The sequence below is a fragment of the Wyeomyia smithii genome, chromosome 1, assembly GCF_029784165.1.
Source record: "Wyeomyia smithii strain HCP4-BCI-WySm-NY-G18 chromosome 1, ASM2978416v1, whole genome shotgun sequence".
NCBI lineage: Eukaryota > Metazoa > Arthropoda > Insecta > Diptera > Culicidae > Wyeomyia > Wyeomyia smithii.
Window position 1 is genome coordinate 192778356 of NC_073694.1, and position 25673 is coordinate 192804028.

The 25673-nt window shown below is 36.9% G+C and overlaps 1 protein-coding gene and 1 long non-coding RNA gene across 6 annotated transcripts in view; one reads left to right on the plus strand and one right to left on the minus strand.

Moving 5' to 3' along the window:
- The window catches only part of LOC129718193 (monocarboxylate transporter 12), a 44571-nt gene that overhangs the window by 8127 nt on the left and 10771 nt on the right, over nucleotides 1-25673 (minus strand). For all 5 annotated transcript variants that reach the window (XM_055668693.1, XM_055668696.1, XM_055668692.1 and 2 more), the window contains one exon: nucleotides 4983-5503. In XM_055668693.1, coding sequence (XP_055524668.1) covers nucleotides 4983-5103 — 121 coding nt within the window. In that variant the 5' untranslated portion in view covers nucleotides 5104-5503. The remainder of the gene's footprint in view (nucleotides 1-4982; nucleotides 5504-25673) is intronic.
- LOC129718198 (uncharacterized) lies at nucleotides 3806-4653 on the plus strand. The gene is made up of 3 exons (XR_008726824.1): nucleotides 3806-3930; nucleotides 4005-4143; nucleotides 4203-4653. It is a non-coding gene; the product is annotated as an uncharacterized LOC129718198 (long non-coding RNA).

Genomic DNA, 25673 nt, shown 5'->3' on the forward strand with positions numbered 1-25673 from the left:
GCTCTTGTCATATTTTTTCTCTACACCGTATGCGAACAAGGAACAAATTTTGTTACCTAAAGGGCCATTTTGCGTTATTACTTTTGAAGTAATAAGGAGAAATTTTTCGTGTGGAACTAAGGAATGGGAGACTCTCCCGGCTTGAATTTTTTTAAAGTCTTAAGCCAATAGTACTCTCTTTGACAAACAGAACATTGACAAGATAATTGTTTTTTGAACTTATTACACTTAGTAAATATTTGACAGAAATTATTTGGTCAAATATGCGAATTTGAAGCCGGTGTCAAACTGTTTTTGATCAGTACACTATTTGACGGCTCATGCTGATCTTTTTCAGCCACTGTCCTGATAAGTTCGGGGTTTGAACAACATTGTAGGAGCGATGGTCGCGTTAAAGCCGGCTTGCGTTGACGTTCACCAAGAGAAAATTTGTCTGTTTGTCACTTTAAAATTTTTAAAAGCGGCAAACACGGCCGAACAACAATCACAAAAAACCTAACATATTTGACAAACGTCATTACATTGCCTGACAAACACACTAAAAATGTTTGGCTTAACAGTAACAAAACATATGACAGGAATGTTTGATGTCAAATAAATTCGACTACACTGACGGTCAAACATTTTTTTTCGGAAAAATGTCAAATATTTGACCATTTGAAGAAAAAGTTTCTTGTGTTTTTTGTTTAAATTTTCTAATTTTTCTTAGTAATTCGAGGTCAATTTGGAGGTTACTGCGTGCTTAAGCGCTTATGCGCCTAAACAGTTCAGTCATTGTTTGGTATGTTATCGCAAATTGTGTTGCCACGAGGGCCCACATCCAGACAATGCGGCGACGGAAATTAGATCAATTGATGCTAATCAATTTGTATGCTGGCAATTTCATCGGAAACGTCGTTACCAAGCTACTGCTGCTACGCAACATGATAACTAGCCTCATTCCTAGTACGACACCGATTGTGTTTTGAGCGATTGCGAATGTCAGCAACAAAGATCGTCGTAAGACAGAGACGCGGGCACGCTAATTTATTAATGAAAGCAAACGTACTCTAAGCTCGTAACCCTCCGAAGACCTTCCTCATAAATGAACCAACGCTTTGTTTACAAAAGATGCGTCCGCAGTATTGGGCTTCCAAGTAACGCTGACGCATCGGTAATGGCGGTAGTTTTCCGCATTGAACGGGTGCCAAGAATTGTTCTGAGCTACCAATTACCTCACGGTCAAAAAAATTGATACTCAACTCTGCCCAGTTGACGAGTCTGACCAGCCGCCGGCCACAGGTTGGCGGTCATGCATCAGTGGATATTTGCATCCACTTCACAGGAACGAATAAGCAGCATTATTCAGTTCATGATTCCAGAAGGTTAATTTTAGCACACACATCTGTGCCAAGAGGATGCACTGCATCGGAACCGACTGTGGGAGCGTGTGTAAATTAATGGAAAGTTTTTGGTAGAAACAAACTAATCAAACAGGCTAATGCTGTTTCAATCAATTTATTCACCCAAACACGAACCAATAAATTGATAATGGCTGCGAAGTCTATGTCAAATAATCTGTTCATTCGCTCTAGTCCTGGATAGAAACAAGAAGAAACTGAAACTTGAAAAAGAAATTGTTCTACAAAAAAAAATCTGAACACAAATAACTCATCAGGAAAATGTTTAAGTTTATATTTTATACACAACATTTCTCTGTCTAGCCGTTTAATTATCGACTTCGCAGTTCCAATGTGATAATTTTAAGAGCAACTGTAACTTGTTGGGGGTCAAACATATTTGTATTGTTTGAGAGTCGAAAATAAAAATATACCACTGTCACATCAGGTCATCGACCGAATGGTAGCAAAACCTCAAAACTGTTCGTCCGCAGTGACAACAAAACTTACAACGATGTGATATTCATCGTCCGCGGCCAACACTGTTTATCTGCTGTAAAAAAACAAGAAAATTTCATGCCCTTGGCCTTGATCTCGTACGCGTTCAATTGTGACGTGAATATTGAGTGAAATAGAAACGCAAATCAGTGCGATATTCGCTTCGCGAATTCCGATTGCTTCGATGGTATCCCACAATTTAAAATGTACATTTTCCGCTTCGGTTTTATTCCAGAAAAATGCTTTCATTTTTACAAGTTTACAATAAGTTAATGAGATTATACAACCGGCTTTGATTTTGTCAAAAAATTGTAGCTCTGCGGCGCGAAAAAAATTGAAAGCGCCCTAAGGTAAATAATAGTCATTCAGATTAGACGGAAAAACCACATGTTTTCAATGGTTCTTTTAATATCTGATTTCTTGCGCTAATCCTAAGCCTATAGATGGTTTAACAATCCAATTAGTTGAATGGTCCGTAAGGTTGAAACATGGCGAATGATATTAGGTTACTCTGAGTAAATGCATACACTAAACCAAGCAAGTGCTTTTTGTTTACCTAGTTCTAGATGAACTTATAAAGAGCTGCTTGACAGCTTGGCAACGCTCATCAGTTTCAGCAATCTAAATACAATTTACAAGATGGGCATGGGTTTGTATGTCTCATAATTTAACCTTACGTTCTTTTTCTAGCCGGTGAATGAAGCTGGTAAACAAATCAAAAAGTTAAAAAATATACACCACTATTCGTATGCGCAATGCTATCGGATATGGACTATCGCACGATGAAGTCACGCATCTGAGTTTAACAGATAGTGGTGCCTTTGTTTACCTTCCGAACTAAGTTGTTTTTTTTCTTCTGTTTTAGTAGATTGTTTCAATTTTACCTCAAAGTTTTACACGGTTTTTTGATTTTTATGTTCAGGTGAAAGAGTGTAATTTTCTGAGCAAAACGTGATTTTTTAAAAATGTTTTTCATTAACTTTCGATTTTTAAATGAAGAATAAAAAACTGCTCGAAATGGCTAAAATGACAGTTTGGCCATATACCGTACGTGGGCGCACGTAAACGTGAAAAATCACGTTTTGCTCAGAAAACGCAGCTTATTTGAATGATATATAAAAACTGGTATAGCTTTAGGACCCAATTGTTCAATTCGGGGGTATATTTTCGCGCGTAAAATTTGCTGTTTATGTACGCTCAAAAATAATAAATTCATGTGACTTCATTGGATAGAATCTGTTCACAGATACGAGCAAATTGTTAGTATCATGCCTCCTAGCGACAGTCTAGAAAATTGTGGCCGCGAATCATTTTTAATTAATAAACATCAGAAACCAATCTTAAAAGTTGGTGGCGTGGTCAATTTTTAATGACTTTTATAACACAAATAAAACAATTCGTCATTATTTACTGCAATCGTTATGATTTTGCAAAGGTCCTCAGTTTATTAGTCCCAGCAAACGCAATATCTCATTGATATGATACAGTTGAGGTTAGAAATACTGTAAATTGTGCCAACTTCGGTGCTTAAACTTTAGCGTGTAATTCGATTGCCCCGATTTTTCTGTGAAAAACATCTGTAACAAAGGATCGAACAAAAAACTCCGATGTTCCAATAAAACCTTACTCGAAATTCTGAACTTCGTGCAAATATGAGAAGACTTGGGATACACGAAACCTGTAAAAACTGTAAAATATCCAATATTCGATTTCAGAGAGAATTTTCTACTTGAGCTTCAAAGACAAATCTACCCTTCTGGCATCCCTGATGCAAACCGTCTTTCGGTTTCTGCTGAATGCTTGTATTTGGCATCTCTGCTTGTTGCTCAATTCAAAACATTACAAAGTCAAAACTTGCTCCGATCCGATACCGCGGTAACGCTTTAATTTTTTCGAATTGCATTTTTAAAATGTCTCCTTGGTACAAATTAGTAACTAGCTGTTTCCGTCCATTTCGTTGGAGAAAAAGATCAACTGCTGGACGGTTGGATGGAGATAAAATTTCCTCTGAAATCGACTCACGCGGAAACACAAATGGTGAAAACCGAAAATCGTAAGTTCATAGCTCAAGAAGCGGAATAGATTTTGTTCTTAAGTATTTGTTTTCATTTCATTTTGTTCCGGTAGCATACGACAGAAAATTGCCCTAAGTTCATTCAGGATTTTTAAATCGAATGAATCAGACTACGAACAACGAATACTGCAGGATATTCAACAGGAACAATGTGAATTCCAAAGCTATCGATTTAGAGACACCGATTTGTTGGTAAGTTAGGAAGATTTTTCACACTTTTGTGTTTTAAACGCTTCGATCTTACTTTGAAGAAACGACACCTGTATCGCTGCCCCGTAGAGAGACCTCGGATTTGTATTTCCGCATGTGGCTTGCCCCTGAAACATCTTAGTGAGAAGGTCCAGGTAAATGAAAAACTTAATCGATTAGATTGGGTTTTTCAAACCGAGGATGAAGAAGTTATGGCAGAGCGATTCAACAGAGAATTAACGACTATCTTAGGGATTTGAACCAACCTTCTTATGCTTTATTTTAGATGGTAAGTTGAACTTAATTACATTTTTTTAAGTTTTCTCAATAATTGAGTCGTTCCTAGTAATATTAGTGGTACAAATCAAGACAGAGTTTAGTACACTTTGACTAATAAAATAATGTTATGTAGGTTTGACTACAAAAAACATAGCTGAACATGTCAAAATAGATTTACTTCACATAACTGTAGTTGTAACCAGTTATCAGTTAGGTACTTCGAAATAGGCAAATAATCGGTACCTATCAGACAATTTCAAAGTCATCCTAATAAATATTGTTTGGAGCAGCATCGTTATCAAACCAGACATTCAGCAATTTGCAAGTCGCAATTAAGAAAGATGACATTTGTTGTTAAATGACTGATTACTCGACATCTCCGAGATCGAACACGCAACACAATTGTGAGATGCAAATCTCAATTTGCTATCATTCCCACGCGTAAACAAACACTCAGTCTACTCACATGACCACTACAGCGGTTCAATACGAGTACTAGTACTATTGCAAACAAATCAATCATTTAGTTTGACGTTGGACGCACAACCCCCCTTCAAACTTACCAATCATTTTGTGGCTATCAATTCGCATCATATCACCATTGTCTAGCTGTTTGACAGGGCTGTAGTCGCCGTTTTTGTTGATCAGTTTGCTCTCGCTGCACTCGACGCTTTCCTCGCCCATCCTGTTTGATAAACTACCGTTTCTCGCTCACTTTAGCCGTTCACAAGTAAAAAACACAATTCGTCGTCGTCGTCCTCTTCGACAAAGTTTGAACAATATTTGCAACAACTCATAGAAGCAAACGCTGCCAGTTCCGTGCAAATGCCCCCGGCGAAGGCCAACTCGTTTACCGAATAATGGCGACTGCTTTTGTGCGGCCAGCGTTCAATCATGCGTACTCCAGGTGCGACTGATCACCGGTGGATTCACCGGAACGTCCACTATCTGTCGCCAACAGTTAGCACAAGGTTAACAGCCAACCGACGTCATGAGATCTTTGTCCTGATTCAATCACGATATGTGTTTTGCAACTGTATATACTGCTGCTTGCTGCTGTTGCTCCTCAGCAACATGTCGGAGTCTGCAAATCGAGACGAAACAGAAAGAAAATGTAGGTCATACACGTGCGATCGAAATAAAAGCGGGTGAAGAAAGGATTAGTGCCTTGGGTGAGCATTACGTGGGTGACACGTGTGAGCTTGCGGACCAATATGCATGAGATGAAGCGAATTTTAAGTTACCATGAGAATATACTTGAGCAAAAACATTAATCAACCTGTAGCACATTTCTCATATTATAGTGGCGTAACTGAGGAAGTTGTTTCTCTATATTTTTTGCAGCCAGTCGTGACTCGTGAGTCATATCATTTACTATACGTATGAATAGTGGAAGTGGGTTATTTACTTTACTATTTAACACAGCGGATGAAACAGTCTAAATTTGGTTTATTGCTCAGCGATAAGACATGATTATTGTTGCATCAAATGCCACTTTTGTGAAGCAGTCTTCTAGGCGAGAGGCTTTCAGAACTTGTTTCTCGGTGATTTTCGAGTAGGTATCCTGTTTTCTGGTGTTTTCGGCTGAGTTGGCCATGCTTTTTGTTAGACTAGCAGTGGTTTCAGACAGTGAATCATTTGTAACAACTACTTTTTTGTACTTGTTAATTTTGAGACTAGCTGATCCGGCAATATTCGTCCCGCCCATTTTTTTCTCTATATTTAAATAATTTAAACGTTGAAGGCATGGGAACTCCTGGTTGATTCCACATACTTCCAAAGATTGACCTTGCGATTTGTTTATAGTCTGCAAATGCATGACGAACCGATATTGGATAGTTTAAACTCAATAGGCAAATTGTTTGAAATGACTGCTTTTATTGCAATGAGAACATCCTCGGCTTGATTTTTGCTTGAGGTATCGTTACTTGTAAGACATTAGCTTTTGCATGCTTTACCTCCCATCTTGCCCCATTACATATTTTGGTTGGTTCAGGTACATACATTCGTTTTTCACCACCAAGTGCACTCAATCAAGGTTCACATGATTATGAAAGATATTCGATCCACATTCCAAATGAGTTTCTTTTTCCTCGAAATACTGCGGGAATAAAATCATCCAAACAGAAACCTCACTTCTCCATTGCCATTCAAACTCATCGTAAATAGTTTGAAATTACGTTGCATGAAGAACCAGGTGCTAAAGCTTTTAAAATTGTCCATATTCAATTTGGCGATTTGTTCAGCATAAAAAAAATAAATTGTCAAAATATTATAGTGAATTTCACTTTTTAAAATAATTTGTTAGCCTTTTATAAGCACAATTATAGTTCCGAATTGTTTGATCTAGTACTACTGAGTGTTTACGGCAGCTGATATGTAGAAAAACCAGACAAATTTAATTGAAGTTGATCGGGTAAATTAACGAATTCATTGATTTTTCCGTCTGAGGACAAGGATTAATGCCGGATTTCAGGAAAATAAATCTGCAGGCAAAAAATCCAAATACTGGCAACCGCATATCAAACAGTGGGAAGCAAGGACTACCACAACGTTGCGAAAATCCAAACAACAGCTATGAACAAGAAGAACATTAAGGTGAAACGGGACGTGGTCGCGATCAACTCGAATTTTGCAATCTAATTTTCTCTTGATTTATGAAGACTACGTACATGAAACTTTTATTAATTGTTTTCACAACTGTTGCATGCCTGAAGTAGCAATATGAGTGCTGTTTTTTTAGTGGAAGCCGATTTTGTTACGCTTAAACTACAAAAGTAAAAAAAAACTCTAACCTCAAAATTGTATAGGAAAAGACCACAATCCCGTTTCACCTTAAATGAGTTCAAGTGAATCTGCACCACGCAAAGCAAGCAACTGTTGTACTTTGGAGGCGATTCACAGAGAGCAAACTGAACGTAGCATTAATTCAGGGCCATGGACATATATACAGTAGGATACAAGGAATTCCCACAAATACATGTAAGCTAGTTTACGACGACTGCCAGCCCTCGCCAAAAGCTGCAATCTTAGTAAACGGGAGAATAATTTTTTTTTCCAATTACAGAATTTATTTCAAGAGACCTAACAGCGATCATACTGGAGGCACCAACAACCCACGGCAAGCCTAAAATCTGTAAGTTCCTCCACCAGCGGTCGCAAAATTGGTTTCCTATTGCAAGAAACATAATAAGTCTTCTTTAATAGAATGTGATGCGAACGCTCATCATACGGTTTGGGCTAGCACAGACATTAACACCAGAGGTGAGTGCCTTTTAGACTTCATATCATAACGAGGAATAGATATGGAAATGCAATGAAGGGGAATAAACCAACTTTTGTAAATGTAATAAAACAAGAAGTTCTTGACTTAACCTTACGCTGTCCTACGATCTCTGGTAGGATAAAAAACTAGCATCCTTTTCTGATTATAAGCACATATTATTTGATTACGAAGCTAATCAGCAACACACTGAATTCCTAAGAGATATTAGAAAAACAAACTGGGAGCAATGTAATTCGAAACTAATGGGGGATTTGAACATCTCTGAAGGATGTTCTCAAACATACAGAGAGCTGGAAGAAACCTCAAAACGTCTCTCAAATTAGATCCAACAATCATATTTTGATTGCTGCCCCACGAAGGTACGCTCTGCAAACAAAGAGGTACCTTGATGGTATCGAACCTTAGAAAATCTTCGGAAAAAAACTGGAACCTGTTCAACCGGGCTAAGCGAACTAATCAGTGGGACGAATACAAATAGTCCCTCACCGCCTATAATGAAGAAATCCGAAGATCAAAAAGGATGCATTTTTTTCTCTGTGTGTGGACTCATCACTGCGACCAGAGACATTTGATCCATTGTGGTATTGCCCAGGTGTTTTCTCCTTATTGGCAGTATCACTATCAAAGTAAATGATACGCTTTTCATTCATATCCGTGCTTGTGTGTGATAGTTTATTCTTTCCTTTCAAGCAAGCTCTACTATGCCGAGCCGCCTTTTATCCTATTAATATCGCCAAATTACAATTCTCTGGAGTGAGACTACACCTAACGTTCCTCTCTGGCCAGGTTAACTCTAAGAGGGACTTATTATGTCAATTGGAAAAATTCTTCCCGAAACCTCGCTCCCTGTGTCAATATCGCCAATTACAATTCCCTGGAGAGGATAAATATTCCTGAAATCAGTTTTATTATAAGAAGGGCATTTTGTCAAGAGGAAGGAGTCTTATCGATACATCGTTCCTCCTACCAACACCGCGTCATAATCGCAATTCCCTGAAGAGGGACTTAAAGCTTCACCTCTGGTCAGTTTTATTATAAGTAGGACTTATATTTTGTCAAGAGGAAGGAGTCATCGGAACCTCGTTCCGACAGTCAAGATCGCGCCATAGTTACAAGTCCCTGAAGAGAACTATTATACGTTACTCAGACCAGTTTTATTATAAAAGGTATTTATTTTTGTTGGGATGAAAGTCAGCAGGGGTACTATAGAATTCAGCGTGAAAGAAGGGTATGTAGTGGAGAGCCTGAGAATAAACCCATGTTAAAGTCCTTTGAAAACCAAATGGAATGATTCTACTAAGATTCGAACCCACGCGAGTGGTTATCAAAGCGAACTCTGTAACCTTGCGGCTACGAAGCTCTCCAAAAAAAGGATACATTGGAGGCATACATGTAAAAACATCGAAAATAATCCAGCAATCTGAATCCTTGCGAAAAATCATTCGAATGAATTAGGTACTCTAAGGAAAGAAGGTGGTTCTTATACGAGCTCTACTATTAAAACATTAGAGCTAATGATGAGAACACATTTCCCCGGGTAGGTTATTGACTCGAGCAATGACCAAAGTACATCTGCATCAAGACCTGGAATTTCTTGAAATCAGGACGGAAATTCACGAAACAGTGAAAATGATGACTGAAGTAGAGTTGATGGGCAATCGGCTCCTGGTAGGGACAGAATTTATCCTGTACTACTACAGAGGGGTATAGCAGTTTAAATACCTATTTTAACAAAACTCCTTCAATAAAGCTTTTTTTTTTTTTTTTTTTTTTTTAAGGGGGGATTTGTTAGTAGCTTAAGTATTTATGATAAATATTAGTAAATAATGAGTATGTGTGTCCAATCACAAATGGTGACTTCTCAACACTGTTAGAAATTTGTAATTTTAATTGTTAGGATTTGTTTGCTTTCGCAATTAGGACTTATCATTCGTAGGGATTTAAACCTACTTGTCAGAAAAGGGGAAGTAAACTTACAACTAACTTAATTGCTAACTTATTGGCTATAAAGAGAGCTTATCGTAGCAATTGAGGATTGCAACGATTTTTGTCGAAAATTGTTAATAATTTTATTTGACATAGCTTCTAATGGTTCAACACCAGTAAGTCTATGTAATTCGAGTGTACCAAACCAAGGAGGACGCTTCAAAATCATTTTCAGAATTTTATTCTGAATCCTTTGGAGCGTTTTCTTCCTTGTTGAACAGCAACTTGACCAGATCGGTACAGCATAAAGCATTGCTGGTCTAAAAATTTGTTTGTAAATCAAAAGTTTGTTCTTTAAACAAAGTTTAGAATTCCTGTTAATGAGAGGATATAAACATCTCGTATATTTGATGCACTTGGCTTGTATACTCTCAATGTGCTCTTTGAAAATAAGTTTTTTATCATAAATTAGTCCCAAGTACTTAACCTTGTCGGACCAACTTAAAATAACCCCATTCATCTTGACAACGTGATTATTGTTTGGCTTGAGGAAAGAAGCCCTAGGCTTATGCGGAAAAATTATCATTTAAGTTTTAGAAGCATTGGGAGAGATTTTCCACTTTTGCAAGTAGGAAGAAAAAATATCTAAACTTTTCTGCAATCGACTGCATATGACACGAAGACTTTTTCCTTTTACGGAAATGCTTGTGTCATCGCAGAACAATGACTTTGTGCACCCTGGAGGCAAATCAGGAAGATCTGAAGTGAATATGTTGTACAGGACTGGACCCAAGACTGAACCTTGAGGCACACCTGCTCTGACAGGAAATCTATCAGATTTTGAATTCTGATAGACAACCTGCAGAGTTCGATCAGTAAGATAATTTTTTAAAATTTTGATTAGGAAAATTGGAAAATTAAAAGTTTGCAATTTCGCAATCAAACCTTTATGCCAAACACTGTCGAATGCTTTTTCTATGTCTAAAAGAGCAGCTCCAGTGGAATAACCTCCAGATTTGTTAGCTCGTATCATATTAGTAACTCTGAGCAATTGATGAGTTGTGGAATGCCCATGGCGAAATCCAAACTGTTCATTTGCAAAAATTGAATTTTCGTTGATGTGTGACATCATTCTGTTAAGAATAACTCTCTCAAACAGTTTACTTATTGAAGAAAGCAAACTGATTGGTCGATAACTTGAAACTTCAGCTGGGTTCTTATCCGGTTTTAAAATGGGAGTAATTTTTGCATTTTTCCATAATTTGGGAAAATATGCAATTTTGAAGCAGCAATTGAAAATTTTCACTAAAAATTCCATTGTGCTCTCAGGGAGATGTTTGATTAGTATATTAAAGATTCCATCGTCACCAGGTGCTTTCATATTTTTGAAATTTTTAATAATTGATTTAATCTCATTCAAGTTAGTTTCAATTATTTCTGCAGGTAAAAAATTCTGGGAAGAAATTAAATCAAATTGACGTGTGACTTCATTTTCAATTGGACTCACAAAATTCAAATTTGAGTTATGAACACTCTCAAACTGCTGAGCAAGTCTTTGAGCCTTTTGTTCATTGGATACAAGAAAACGTTCACCATCTTTTAAAACTGGAATAGGCTTTGAAGGTTTCTTAAGAATCTTCGACAGCTTCCAAAATGGTTTTGAATATGGTTTCAATTTTTCAACTTTAGTCTCAAAATTTTGATTTCTCAGAAGAGTAAATCTATGTTTAACCTCTTTCTGTAAATCTTTATAAATAGTTTTAAAAACAGGGTCACGAGAACGTTGATATTGACGTCTGCGGACATTTTTCAAACGAATTAGAAGTTGAAGATTTTCGTCAATTATTGGTGAATCAAATTTCACTTGAGTCTTTGGAACAGAATAATTCCTGGCATCAACAATTGCACATTTTAATGCGTCCAAAGCGGAATCAATACTCACTTCGTTTTGCAAATCAAGCTCATTATTGAAATTTCTCTCAATATGAGTTTTGTATCTTTCCCAATTAGCCTTGTTTTAATTAAAAACAGAGCTCATATGGTTTAAAACTGATTCATGTGATAAAGAAAAAGTTATTGGAAGATGATCAGAATCAAAGTCAGCATGTGTGATCAAATCACTACATACATGACTTTGATCTGTAAGCACCAAATCAATTGTTGAAGGGTTTCTTACAGAAGAAAAGCATGTAGGACTATTCGGAGACAAAATAGAATAGTATCCTGAAGAACAATCGTTGAATAAAATTTTGCCATTGGAATTACTTTGAGAATTCTTCCATGAACGATGTTTAGCGTTAAAATCGCCGATTATGAAAAATTTCGAACGATTTCTGGTGAGTTTTTGTAAATCACCTTTAAAATAATTTTTGAGCTCGCGTGTGCATTGAAATGGTAAATATGCTGCGGCAATAAATAAAATCCCAAGTTCAGTTTGAACTTCAATTCCCAAAGTTTCAATAACTTTCGTCTCAAGATGGGGAAGAGCACGATGTTTGATTCGGCGATGAATAACAATTGCAACTCCACCGCCGGAACCCTGAATCCTATCATATCTATGAACCACGTAATTGGGATCATATTTTAATTTTATGTTAGGTTTCAAAAATGTTTCAGTAATAATTGCAATATGCACATTATTCACTGTTAAAAAGTTAAAAAGCTCATTCTCATTGGCCTTCAATGAGCGAGCATTCCAATTTAATATTTTAATTGTTTTATTTAAAATCATTGCTAAATTTTAAATTAGAAACAATTTTAATAGTAAAATTTGTGCCTATTTGAATGGCTTCAAACATTGATTTTGCCTGCAACATGGCGTTCATAAGATCGAACATTGCCTGTTGCAAAAAAGAAAGTTTACCTGCCGTAATAGGCCCCAGGCAGTTGACATTAGAAAAAATATTTTCGGCAGCAATATTAGCTGGAGTGATAGGTGTACAATTATTTTCTAGCCTGTTTTGCTTACCCATATTAACGGTCATTTTCGAACTACCAACACTAGGCGGTATAATGTTCGAACTACCTGTAACCTGTGCATAAGTTAAACGGGTATGCAAAGGAGTAGGTAAACTATGCGTCACTGGTACGCTTGGAGAATTTTGTTTTGAAGTTGGTTTTAATTGAGAAATTGAATTTTGTTTACCTTGCCTTGCCTTAACAATTGCTAAACGGACTGGGCATTGATAAAAATTTGACATATGGTTGCCGTTACAATTCGCACAGCGAAAATTTTTACTCTCTTTCACAGGACATGTGTCCTTTTTGTGAGAAGAGTCTCCACAATTAAGACATTTTTGGTCCATGTTACAGAATTTGAACCATGGCCATAACGTTGGCAAGTACGGCATTGGGTGATATGCTTTTCACCTCCGCCATACTTCCTATAAATTTCCCACTTTACACGCACATTATACAAAGCATGTGCTTTTTCAAAAAATTTTAAGTTGTTAACCTCATTGCGGTTAAAATGAATTAGATAATTAACAAGGGAAATTCCAGTTCTGTGACTGTTTTCGCCTCGTGATTTTTGTTTCATTAGAATTACTTGGGTAGGGGCTATGCCAAGTAATTCTGTTAAAGTAAGTTTGATCTCATCAACGGTTTGATCGTTGATGAGACCTTTTAAGACAACCTTGAACGGCTTGGCGTTCTTGGTGTCATATGTAAAAAATTTGTACATCTTGTCAGTTAAATACTGAACAAGACGATCACGACCCTTTACTGAGTCGGCTAATAGGCGGCATTCACCTCTACGGCCAATTTGATAGGTAACTTTAACGTCAGAAACAAACGTTGAAAGTTCCTTTTTGAATATATTAAATTCAGAAGAAATAGTTACCACAATAGGTGGAACTTTCTCCTTTTTTAAAGATTTTATATTTTGTATAGTTTCATTATTGGTAACTTCCATTTCACCAGCTTCTTGCTCAGGCAAAATATCAAAAGGATTGACACTACAGACACTCGATGTGTCAGAAAGAGATGCCTCTCTTTTCCTCCCCGCAGCGATGCGAGGTTTCTTTTTCCATCCAGCCATTTCAGGTGATACGAAAAAAGTTAAAACAAATGTTAAATTCAAAAGTAGGTAGTCTTGAGAAAGACTGATGGGAAATAACTTTCAGGTAGTCTTTAAAAGACACACTGACAAAACACAAACTTTGAAGCTATAGGCAGTCAAAGACCAGTCCACAAGCAACCGAAAAAACGTCTGATCTGTAGGACAGTTCAAGACGCACTGGGATTCAATAAAGCTTAATTTTAAGTTATATTCCGGGAGCGACAAGTACAGGTAATCACCATTTCCAAAGCCAACAAAAGGAACAAAACATCAAAATCCTTTAAGCAAATCAGCATTTCGTCAGTTTTTCCTCGAAACAAAGGAAAAACTAATCGGCGAACACAAAGTCGTCATATTTTTCCAAAACTCCTCTTAGCAAATATCAATTTGACTATCCGGAAAGTAATAGGGATTAATGGCCGTTTGGGCTTAAAGTCCCTTCAAAAGAATCCAATCAATCAAAAATCAAACCGGAAAGTAAATCGTCTTTAACAGCACTTCATACGATTGTTACAAAAACAGAGAAAATTTTTTCAGCAAAAAAAATCATTTAGGGCGTTGCTTGATATGGAAGGAGCTCTAGCTTACTCAACGACTGCGGCTATTAAGAAACGTGGTTTCGACAGTTGCATTATTCATTGGATCAACGAGATGTTATCAGAAGAGAAATATCAGAAAACCTTGGAAGCTCCTACTATAAGTGTAAAAGCTGTAAAAGGATGTTCGCAACGAGACGTGATGTGGTCTTTGTCATCAACTATTGTTGATGATCTTAGAAAATTGATAGACAAAGGTATTGAAATATTTGTATTCGCTGATGATATAGTCGCTGATCGGATGCAAATCACCATAAACATTGTTTCCTCGTAGTGCGATAAGAAAGGCTTAAACGTAAAGCCTTCAAAAACTACTATCGTTTCATTTACCCGAAGGAAAAAATTATGCTGAATAATATAAGATTAAAAGATGACTTCTTGGAACTCTCAGACAACGTCAAATACCTAGGAATACACCTTAACAAAAAACTTGACTGGAATAGACATCCAGAGCAGACAATAAGCAAAGCTACAAATACTCTATGGATATGTAATATAACTTTTGGCAAACAGTGGGGACTAAAATCGAGAATGATCCTTCGGATTTATTCGGCTATTGTAAGACCCAAGACGCTTCACTGGTTTGGTGGCCAAAAACAAAAAAGAAAGGTGCCCAAGATAAGCTGGAAAAACTTCAGCGGCTAGCCACTCTTTCAATAACGGATGCAATGAGAAGCACACCTACCAAGGCATTGGAAGACTCTTCATGCTTCCACTGCATTAATTTATACAATTAGAACCCGAAAAAAATTCTAAGGGTCTAAAAATTGTATCAATCCCCTTGTCAACAATGAAGACTGGATGGAGAAAAGATACAATTTTGAAAGACGATTCCGAATGTTTGAGAACGCGGTGGTCCCGATCTCCGTTCAGAAACAATAATTTTATACACAGATGGTTCAAATGAACAGTCGAGTGGGAGCAGGGGTAACTGGCCCAGGAATAGTCCTGTCAATTCCAATGGGCCAATAGCCTGTCTTCCAAGCTGAAGTCCAAGTAATTCTAGAATGTTCTGTTGTATGCCTACGCAGAAAATACAGACTCAAATATTTGCATCATTGCTGAAAGTCACGCAGCTTTAAATGCTTCGACGTCTGCGATACGCACATCAAAACTTGTCTGGGAGTGTGTTCAATCACTTCAAACACTAGGTTGTAATAATCAAATAAATTTATACATATTTGGTTCCTGCTCACTGTGGAATCGATGGAAACGGAAGAGCCGATGAACTTGCAAGAGTTGGATCGTCTCTCATCTGTTCATACGACCAGAACCCTTCTGTGGCTCATCCGCTTCTGCACTCAGAATGAAGCTGAAGGCACGAGAGATTTTGAAGGTGGAATTCAACTGGACAAACACTTTCATTGCATTGGCAGGCAGTCGAAGCGGTTCATCACACCGTACGTTTCTATGACTCGCAAAATACTGGAGCTTTCAGAGAAAGATCTAAGCACATATAAAGGTTTAATAACAGGGCATTGTCCGAGCCGTTATCACTTGAAGGTTATAAATAAACTTCAAGATGATACATGTCGCCTATGCAGCATGAAAAGGTAGGCACAGTATTTAAAAAATGAATATTATAACGAAAATCAAGTCTCAGACCATCTCAGATAACCTCTTTCTGTTATTGTAGGTAACCTTCATCAACCACTGCCATGTGTACGTAAGCAGAGCAATTGCGAATGTTTGTTGACATTTTCGAGTTATTTGGTACACGTGCACTCATCTCGGGTGCTGAACTGCTCCACATGCACACAAACTACTTGCTGAGGGTTTTGAATACTGACGATCCACATCAACCCACCTTCAAAAGTAGAGCTGGATTTTTTGTTCGATTGGTGGAAACGTTTCTTCGAACAGGAGGCGTTGAATTTGGAGAACCCAAACATCCTAATTCACATTGTTTATGCATGATAATTAATGTTGATTTAGAAAACGTCAATTCGCCTCAGTATGCTGAATCATGTATGCGTGTGCTTTTGTCAGTTCTATTCAAAATAACCGAACGCAAGTCGATAGGTGCGAAAACTTGTTATACTCATTAGCTTCTCCACTTATAATAAATCGCATTTTGTGCCATAGACAACGATTCCATGCACGAGCAAATAAACAGCGTATTCATTCTGCTGAAAATTGTACTGCGCTGTAAGTGACAACAACACAAGGGTTCCGTGAAATGCAAGTATAAATATAAGTGGGGGAGCGAATACTTTTTCCCTGCCAGATGAATGATATCAATAATGGATCATTCCCAAACAAAAATTGTGAGAGCGTCTTTCGATGTGTAGAACCCAACTAACTAATAAACTGCACACGTCGGTGATTAGCGTCTGGGTCATAATTAAAATACGACGCGACAGTTTCTGGTTTACCCAGCTTGAGTCTAACAACTCCAACAGCATTGGGTAAGGACAAAGTCCAACATTAGTTGGCTGTGAGCTGTTGCTTGTATAAAGTGATCGCCAAAATAATCACTAAAAAATGAATGAAAAACTTCACTAGAGTCAATTGAAATGAACTTCAAATTGAAAAGTCGAAGTCATTGCATACTTCGATTATTTCATGATGAAGATAAAATTAGTGCTATAACACTGCAACCGAGTTTTTTTTATGTTCAGCATTTCCGCTCAGAATACGATTGCATTATAGATGTCGCTTACTCATTATTTCAACGATGGAATCTCAGCACGAGGAAGGTACGTGCTTACATTTTACACTCCTTTGGTCGTACAAATGGAAGCCTAATTAACTGACCTTCCGATGACTTCCATACGGTATTCGAAGGACAGTTCATTGTTTGAATAACATCATCCGCAGGTGATGAGGGTTAAACATACTACTCTAACGACGACGTCTCATTGATCATGTCCAAAGACAGCAGCTAGAGCTGATTAAAATTACATGAGTCTAACGACACACGCGAGGTTGTCCTCGGCATGTGAATAAACTAATGCTAGCAGGAAATTTCCGCAAATCGTCATTATGTATCAGTTACTGGTGGGGACATTCGAGAAAAATGTCGTATAATTTATGTTGTTGAATCATCTGTTTTCGTAACGACCCTAATAAAAATTAAGGTGGAAAACGCCATGAATGTCATTTTCGCAATGATAATTGCGATTGTGCAAATATTAGAGCAACCCAGAGATAACTCATAGATAATTCACTGTCTGCCGTAAGACCGCACGTGATGAAAGTAAGCTTGCAAAGTAACGTACGCTTATGGCGTAGATCCGTGTGTGCATTAAGTACGTTGTTGCGACACAACAATGTTGTGGCCAGTAAGAGGCTGTCATGTGCATATGCTTGCTATGATTGTGTTATCACATTATCACAGAATAGTGACTTCGCTTTTTTAGAAATGATCTGAATGTATTATTGCTGATAAAGGCTTATAATATGTTTGAAATATTGTGCATTTTGATAAGAAATTGTTGTTGTGAGCATTCCAACATAAATGAATAAAAAGTAAAGAACAAGTCGTGGACTATCCTACTTTCAACCAAACAAATTGGGAACTAAAGAGAAGTACATATAATTTAAACAAATTCAAAACAGAAATTAAATATACAAAATCGGTTGCATTTTGCAGGTTTCCGTTAGTTACTGTCTACAATGTGTCATGTCGAGTTGATTTTCAGTATGCGTGATGTCAGCAGAAATTGGGACACGCAAGCGGATTTACATAGAAGAGATTGTCAGAGGGGACACGGACAGAAATTGAAAGTAAAAAAAAGTAAGTTAATTAAAAAAAATCGTATTTTTATTTTCGTTCAAACAGACTTGAACGGTCAAAATTATGATTGAAGGTTACTAAGCAACTCTGCGCATTTGCTGCTATAGCTGTCGGCTAGAAAAGATGCACATTATTAAAGTTTTTTACGAATCTCGCGCTGCCGAAACATAATCTAACATCTAATGCCAACGTATGCAATCTTATAATCTGTGACACTATCACCCAGGTGAAATAGCACCCAGGTTATCTCTACAGTATGATTACTCAACAAATTTTCCTTACATACAACCGCTACCGTATCTCTGTTGATTATAGTGGGTACATTCCGTTGATACGGTTAAACTTAATTGCGAGCTGCGTTTGGAAATAACTAACGCACAGACTTTTTTTTTTGCTTTTACTTTGAAATGTAAGGTATGATTGAAATAAAAATCAGATTGATAAATTAAGTCTCACAAATTCGTGGCGGCCGCGCTACTGCGCAATGAATTTAAAAGTAATAGATATAACTAGTCTTTTACTACGACGTGACATTTTCATTTTATGATTGCCACAAACAAGTGCCAGAGCGGAAAGTTTCTCAGCATAGTAGCTCAATCACTGCTAGTGTTTAAACATGTCGGCTTCAGAGACCAATCGGATTAATATGCCATACAAATAACTAATGATTTGTAAAGCATTTGATATCTATAATCGGTTTTCTGAAGTAGATAATTTAAGATCGGACTGTTTCCATAGAAGTAAAAAAAAATTGAATTTTAATTTCCTGCTGTCTAATCAAAAATGATTAGGACATCTTAACTTCATTGCCATACATTTTCTTGTTCTACAAATGTTTTTTTATTTTTCGAAACCATACCAATTTCTGCAAATTTCACAAACTTTTAGCAGTTGAACTTATGAAAAATTTATACAAATTGGGATATCACTTTTTCTTGAAAAAAAAGCAAAAGAGTGAACACATTCACAATTTGTTTGTGGTTAAATTTTCAGGATAACTTTTTACTTTTTCTCAACTAACTGCTTGGTATAGAAAGCTTTAAATATCATAACAAGGATGATGCTATAGATTTTCTTTTCTTTTTTTTTGTAAATTTCTCCCGAATTTCGAAACATTTATTTACCTTCTTCACTATTATTTACTTGATTCTTTATAGCTTGGCGCTGGCTCTTTTGAAGATGGCTGGAGAGTCATACGATCCGCTATGAGTAGCACAGCTAGAGCGACACTAGGTACAGCCGCCTCGAATCGAAAAAACGACTGGTTTCACGGCGAATGTAAACAGTTAGTAAAGAAGAAAGAATGCAGCACCGTACGAGAGCGAATGTGAACGATATAAACGTGCGCGAAACACAGGGAAGAACGTTATAAGAAAAAATACCAAAACATAAATCTGGGTGCTTTTATATGCATAATGTATAAAATTATTGAAATTTTCGTCTTGTTTTTAAATTGAATCTACTCAAATTTAAAAAATAACATATCTCTAAAAGTTCCTCCATTTATAGAGTCAAGTATGCCCTTCAAAATGAGACCAAGAGATATTTTTTATGTTTGCCCCAAAATGAATGACATACAAATGAAAAACGCATGTTTTTTGAAGAAAAACATCAATAACTTTGAGTAGAATAGAGATATTTACGATATCAGAATTGCAAATTGCTTCTCTTAAAAAAGCTTTAAAAGTCGTTCGAAGGCAGTTTAAAGGTGAAACTCGAAATAAAGAAGTTAGAGCGCAAAATGTGTTTTTTCATTATAAATCGGTTGTTTTCAACGATAGAAAAAAACTTTTTTTTACAAAGTTACTTAAAATTATTGGAGCTATAACATTGTAGAACAAGTTTTTCTTTTATCTTCAAAGATAAAAAAGTTAGATGGTTGATTGCTTCGAAAATTTTGGTCACCCTAATTTTTGATAATTTTTCAATAAGCGCATTATCATATGTAACAACTTTGTAGAAGAAAGTTTTTCTCTAAAACATTGCTATAGAGCTCTAGACCCAAATTTCCTCCTAAATTTGGTTTCTGGACCATTGTGCAATGTAACAACGCACCACCTATTCATCGACTTCAGAGCGGCGTATGACATAATCGAACGAGATCTGCTATGGCAAATTATGCATGAACACGGGGTCCCGGACAAATTTACGTGATTGGTCAGAGCGACGATGGATGGAGTGTACAGTTTGAGTTTCCGGGACACTCGAATCCTTTTGAATCTCGAAGAGGGCTCCGGCAAGGTGATCGGCTTTCATGTCTGCTTTTTAACATTGTCATGCGAGTAGTATGATCTTCAGGAAGACCGACCAGTAGACTTCACTGACGGCATTGATACGTTGACGGAAGTGTACGGCAAACTTAAAACAGAAGCTAATCAGGTTGGACTTGTCATGAACACGTCGAAAACAAAATACATGAGAAGTAGAGGCTCGAGGGAAAACTCTGTTAGCCTCCCACAACGGATTCTAATTGACGATGACGAAATCGAGGTGATAGATGAGTTTGTTTATTTGGGCTCACTAGTGCCCGCCAACAATAAAACTAGCAGAAAGGTAAAAAGACGCATAATGGCTCCACCAAGTTGACCGTCTGCAAAACACTTATTAGACCAGTATTTCTCTACGACCACGAAACCACGAAATAGACCTTCCTCATTGAGGACCAGCGTGCTTTTAGGGTTTTCGAACGGCTAAAATCGGGAGGCTACGGTGAGCAAGAATGTCGACGGAAGCCCAGTCAAAATGGTTCTAGGTAACGACCCAAAAGGAACGCGGTGTCTTCAAAATGGAAGGAGATCTCCACAGCTTATACAGTCTGCAAAAAAGGCGACGAACAACCATGGATCCAGTACAATGGCGTCGACTCTTAGACACAGCAAAGGCCACACAGGCCTCCGTCTAATTGGTAAGGTAAGTAATTTGTTTTTGACGTTGACTAACGTCTATATCGAAGTTAGGCCCCTGAATTTGAAAATCTATTAATTCAACCAGGGAAAACCAGAGAAAAGTGGTCAGGTTTTGAGCGCCTATTTTGCAGTCATCTATAATCAGGTTTTCGAGGTTTTGGCATCAATCGATCAGAAATTCTTTTACGGTTAAATTTATGTAACAAAAACAAACTATTGTTTGAGATACACTATTGAAAAATTGGTAATTAATATCGATTGTCTAAATCATACCGCGCAGCCTATCACTACCTCTCTTCCCAAGCACAGTCGACACAAACGGATACAATCGATCTGACTTTGTTGTTATTGTTGTTGTCATTTTCTGTTTCCGATGTTTATGCTGCTGCTAGCGGAAAAAACCTTGCAAATATGCATCTTTTTGTTGGTGTTAATTTTACGAAAGCGGCCGGCGCCCCATCATTCTGATTCCAAAACCGCACCAGTGACATGCGGACGCTAGGTGATAGCAGCTGAAAGGAGGAGATACAAAAGAGTACCGCGGCACGAGATCCGGTTTCACCCGTAATGCTGGTGGCTTTAGTAGTAAATGGCTACTGCAAAACACTTAAATGGCAGGAATTCTGGACGGACTAACCAGGAAACTATAATCGGCAACTGGCACCTTTTGGTGCCTCGAAATTTTGGTACAGAAGCGGCGAGGTGCCTCGCAGTTTTATAATAGAAGCGGTTAGTTGAATTTTATGTTTTACGATTGCTGCTGCTAGCGGAAAAAAACCGTGCAAAAATGCATGTTTGTGTTGATGTTAATTTCACGACAGCGCTAGGTGTTAGCAGCTGAAAGGAGGAAAAACAAAATAGTACCGGTCATCTCGTGCCGGTTCCACCCGTTATACTGGTGGCTGTTGGTAATAAATAGCTACTGCAAAATACTAAAATGGCTGGAATTCTGGACGGACTAACCAAAAAACAACAATATAATCGACAACTGGCACCTTTTGGTGCCTCGAAATTTTGGTACAGAAGCGGCTAGTTGAATTTTCTGTTATACCAAATGCTGCTGCTAGCGGAAAAAACCTTGCAAGAATGCATGTTTGTGTTGGTGTTAATATTACGACAGCGGCCGGCGCAGCTTTCAAGAAACATTTTTCTCTACCATTCCATCATCTATGTAGCCCCTCCTTCTTTCTAATTATCTGACGAAGCCTTGGTATAAAACGTATCGTTCGAACATTTCACCCCATCAGTTTCATTATTAAGCCGTACCGGATACATGCGGACGCTCGGTGTTAGTAGCTAAAAGGAGGAAAACCAAAATAGTACCGGTCATCTCGTGCCGGTTTCACCCGTAATGCTGGTGGCTACTGCAAAATACTAAAATGGCTGGAATTCTGGGCGGAAACCAGTAAACAAGAAATCGGCAACTGGCACCTTTTGGTGCCTCGGAGTTTTATATTAGAAGCGGTTAGTTGAATTTTATGTTTTACGATTGCTGCTGCTAGTGGAAAAAAACCTTGCAAAAATGCATGTTTGTGTTGATGTTAATTTCACGACAGCGCTAGGTGTTAGCAGCTGAAAGGAGGAAAGACAAAATAGTACCGGTCATCTCGTGCCGGTTCCACCCGTTATGCTGGTGGCTGTTGGTAATAAATGGCTACTGCAAAATACTAAAATGGCTGGAATTCTGGACGGACTAACCAGTAAACGAGAATAATCGGCAACTGGTACCTTTTGGTGCCTCGAAATTTTGTTACAGAAGTTTTGTAAAAAAAGCGTTGCAATTCCCTCTACTATTTGGTTCAATGGAATATATGAATACGGTAGTCAACGTCATGCGGTCGTGTCTTGAATACCACCCTCCTACTATTTTTAGTATTCAAAATTGGGGTAAAATTCAGATATTTCCTAAAAAACAAGATAAAATTATTTGATTCGGATTCCCAACTGAATGTTCGGCTACCTGCAGGAAAAGAATTTCATCTCCGCTTCACGAAGAAAACTAAAACATGGTGGGGGAAATATCATGGTTTGGGGTTGTTTATCTTGGTATGGTATTAGTCTTATACTCCGAATTAGGAACACGATGAATGCTGTCGGTTACAAGAGAATTATTGAGGAGGTAATGCTTCCTTACGCAGAGGACATGCCTCAAATGGCTTTTGCGGCAAGATAACGACCCAAACATTCATCGAAGCTGCTAAAATTTTGGTTTGATACAAATAAAGTAGCAGCTCTTCGTTGGTCAAGCCAGTCGTTAGATCTAAACCCGATAGAAAACTTCCAGAATGAGTTGAAGAAAAAGCTTTCAGGTGATGGGAAAGTTATCAATATTTCTCGTTAATATCGATAATTGCTTCATATCGATAAATTCGTAAATTTTAGCGCTAACGATAATTATCGATAAGTCGCAGGTGACAGTTCAGGTGGCACAAAGTGAATTATTTCTTACACTTGCAAAATATCATATAGTAGTTATCCAAAATAGCCAATTATTGTTCCTTATTCTCTACTGGCCGAATAAACTTCGGTAAAATTTAGTAAAGTCGTCGTAGGTTCGAGTCTCGACTCGGGAGAGACTGTTAGTGTCAGTAGGATCGTAGCGCTAGCCCCGCAATTGTCCTGTACACACAACAGTTAGCTGCGAAGTCTGTGTATAGTAAACAGAAGGTCAAGTTCCGAATCGGAATGTAGCACCAAGGCTTTACTTTTTTTTATATACATATATATATATATATATATATATATATATATATATATATATATATATATATATATATATATATATATATATATATATATATATATATATATATATATATATATATATATATATATATATATATATATATATATATATATATATATATATATATATATATATATATATATATATATATATATATATATATATATATATATATATAAACCATTGTCAAAACATCGAAAAATGAAAATAGCATAAAAAATCGATAATCCGAAGTATCACTTTTTTTATCTCACCGAATTATTCGGATAATCAAATCATAAAACAAAATTATTTCAATTCACTTTACTTGTATGATGCAGTGGCGTAGCCAGAGGTTGTTTCTGAGATAAAAAGGAGTAAAGTCTTGAGAAGCAAAAAAAAGACATTGATTCTTTTAACTCGGACATGTCCCAAACATGCCGGAAGGTTACAAACATGTCAGAAGGGATAGTAAGGGTAAAATTTCGAAGTGAAAATGCAAACAGGGTGTCGAAAACCTGAAAAATCAGGGAATGTCAGGGAATTCATTTTTCGATCAGGAAAATCAGAGCACATTAGGGAAAACTGAAAACCAAGGGAAAAAAATTAACCGCGACGCGATTCTTTTTCAAACGGCTCTTTAGCGCCAAATGGATTTTTTTCAGCGCGAATGGTTAATGCGGTACCTTAACTGTTTGGTTTCATATCTGATCGAACATTTTTTTCACTGAAATTCCAGAGTTGCGTTCTTGAGTTGCTTTTTTTTGTGCTGAATGCTAAAAAATATCAGGGAAATTAATGTTATATTTCAGGGATAATCAAGGAATTTGTGAAAAATTTTTCGCCACCCTGTTCAAAACAAACAGCAAAAAAGTACTCCGGATAATCGAGTCCAACCTAAAAAAATTAAAAACATCAAAAAAAATTTAGAAATGGAAAAAATAACTTAAAGTTATTGAATGACAAAAAAATTGAACAATATAAAATTTCAAAATTTGGAAACAAAAATATTTTAAAAATATTTTTGATATTCGACATTTCTTCACATAAAAGTGGGGAAATGTCGAAAAGTGTCCAATTTAAAAAAGGATTTAAAATGTTTGAAGGTTTTCGACCGAGTTAATAAAATTGGTATAAAAAAGTAGGAGGGTGGTATTCAAGACACGACCGCATGACGTTGGACTACGGTATTCTTATATTCCATTAAAACAAATAATAGAGAGAATTGCAACTCTAGTATTTGCTGCAATTTTATCTAACAGTGCATTTCTGAATGCTGAGACGTTAAAACGTTATAAATAATAATATATACTAAAAGAATGGATATCTTTTATTTAATCGCTGTCATTTCATACATATTCGAATCAACCCTTTGTTTGCTGCACTACCAAGACAATCATTTAATTGAGCGAATTGGTAAAATTTTCCTATCTAAGCAAAAAGCAAACTTTACGAAACTATCTGAAATTGGAGCCCAGAACGATTCAAACGAAGATTTTAAATTTGAAAATTGTTTGACATTTAATCGATAAAACTCATGCTAGGTTAGTTCCAGCCCAGCATATAACTTCATGTATTTGAAAAACAAAAACGTTTGGTTCAATAACTCAATATAGCAAGAGCTCAATCACACGTTTTTCGGTAGTTGTTATCAAGGTTTGGGCGAGTGACAGGATAATATCTTAACTTCTTCAGTTGTGATTTAGAGCATTTCTAATTGTTTTGTTATTTTTCACGATAGCGACAAGTTTGTTTCTTTCTCTGTGTGCGAGAAACAAAATCAAAACCGCGCACCGAGAAACAAAAACGAAAATTTAATGAATGCTCATTGAGAAAACTTGCAACTCTTTTTACCAATAATTTATGATACTCAAAAGAACCCGTTTTGATCTAAATCAAATTTCTAGTAAATAAGTGTTGATCATTCATAGGTAGTAATTTTTCCTCGGTGAATAAAGACTGGCTGAAGAAGTTAAAATCGCTGCTGTAAAATCAAATTCACAACTGTGTTCGTTA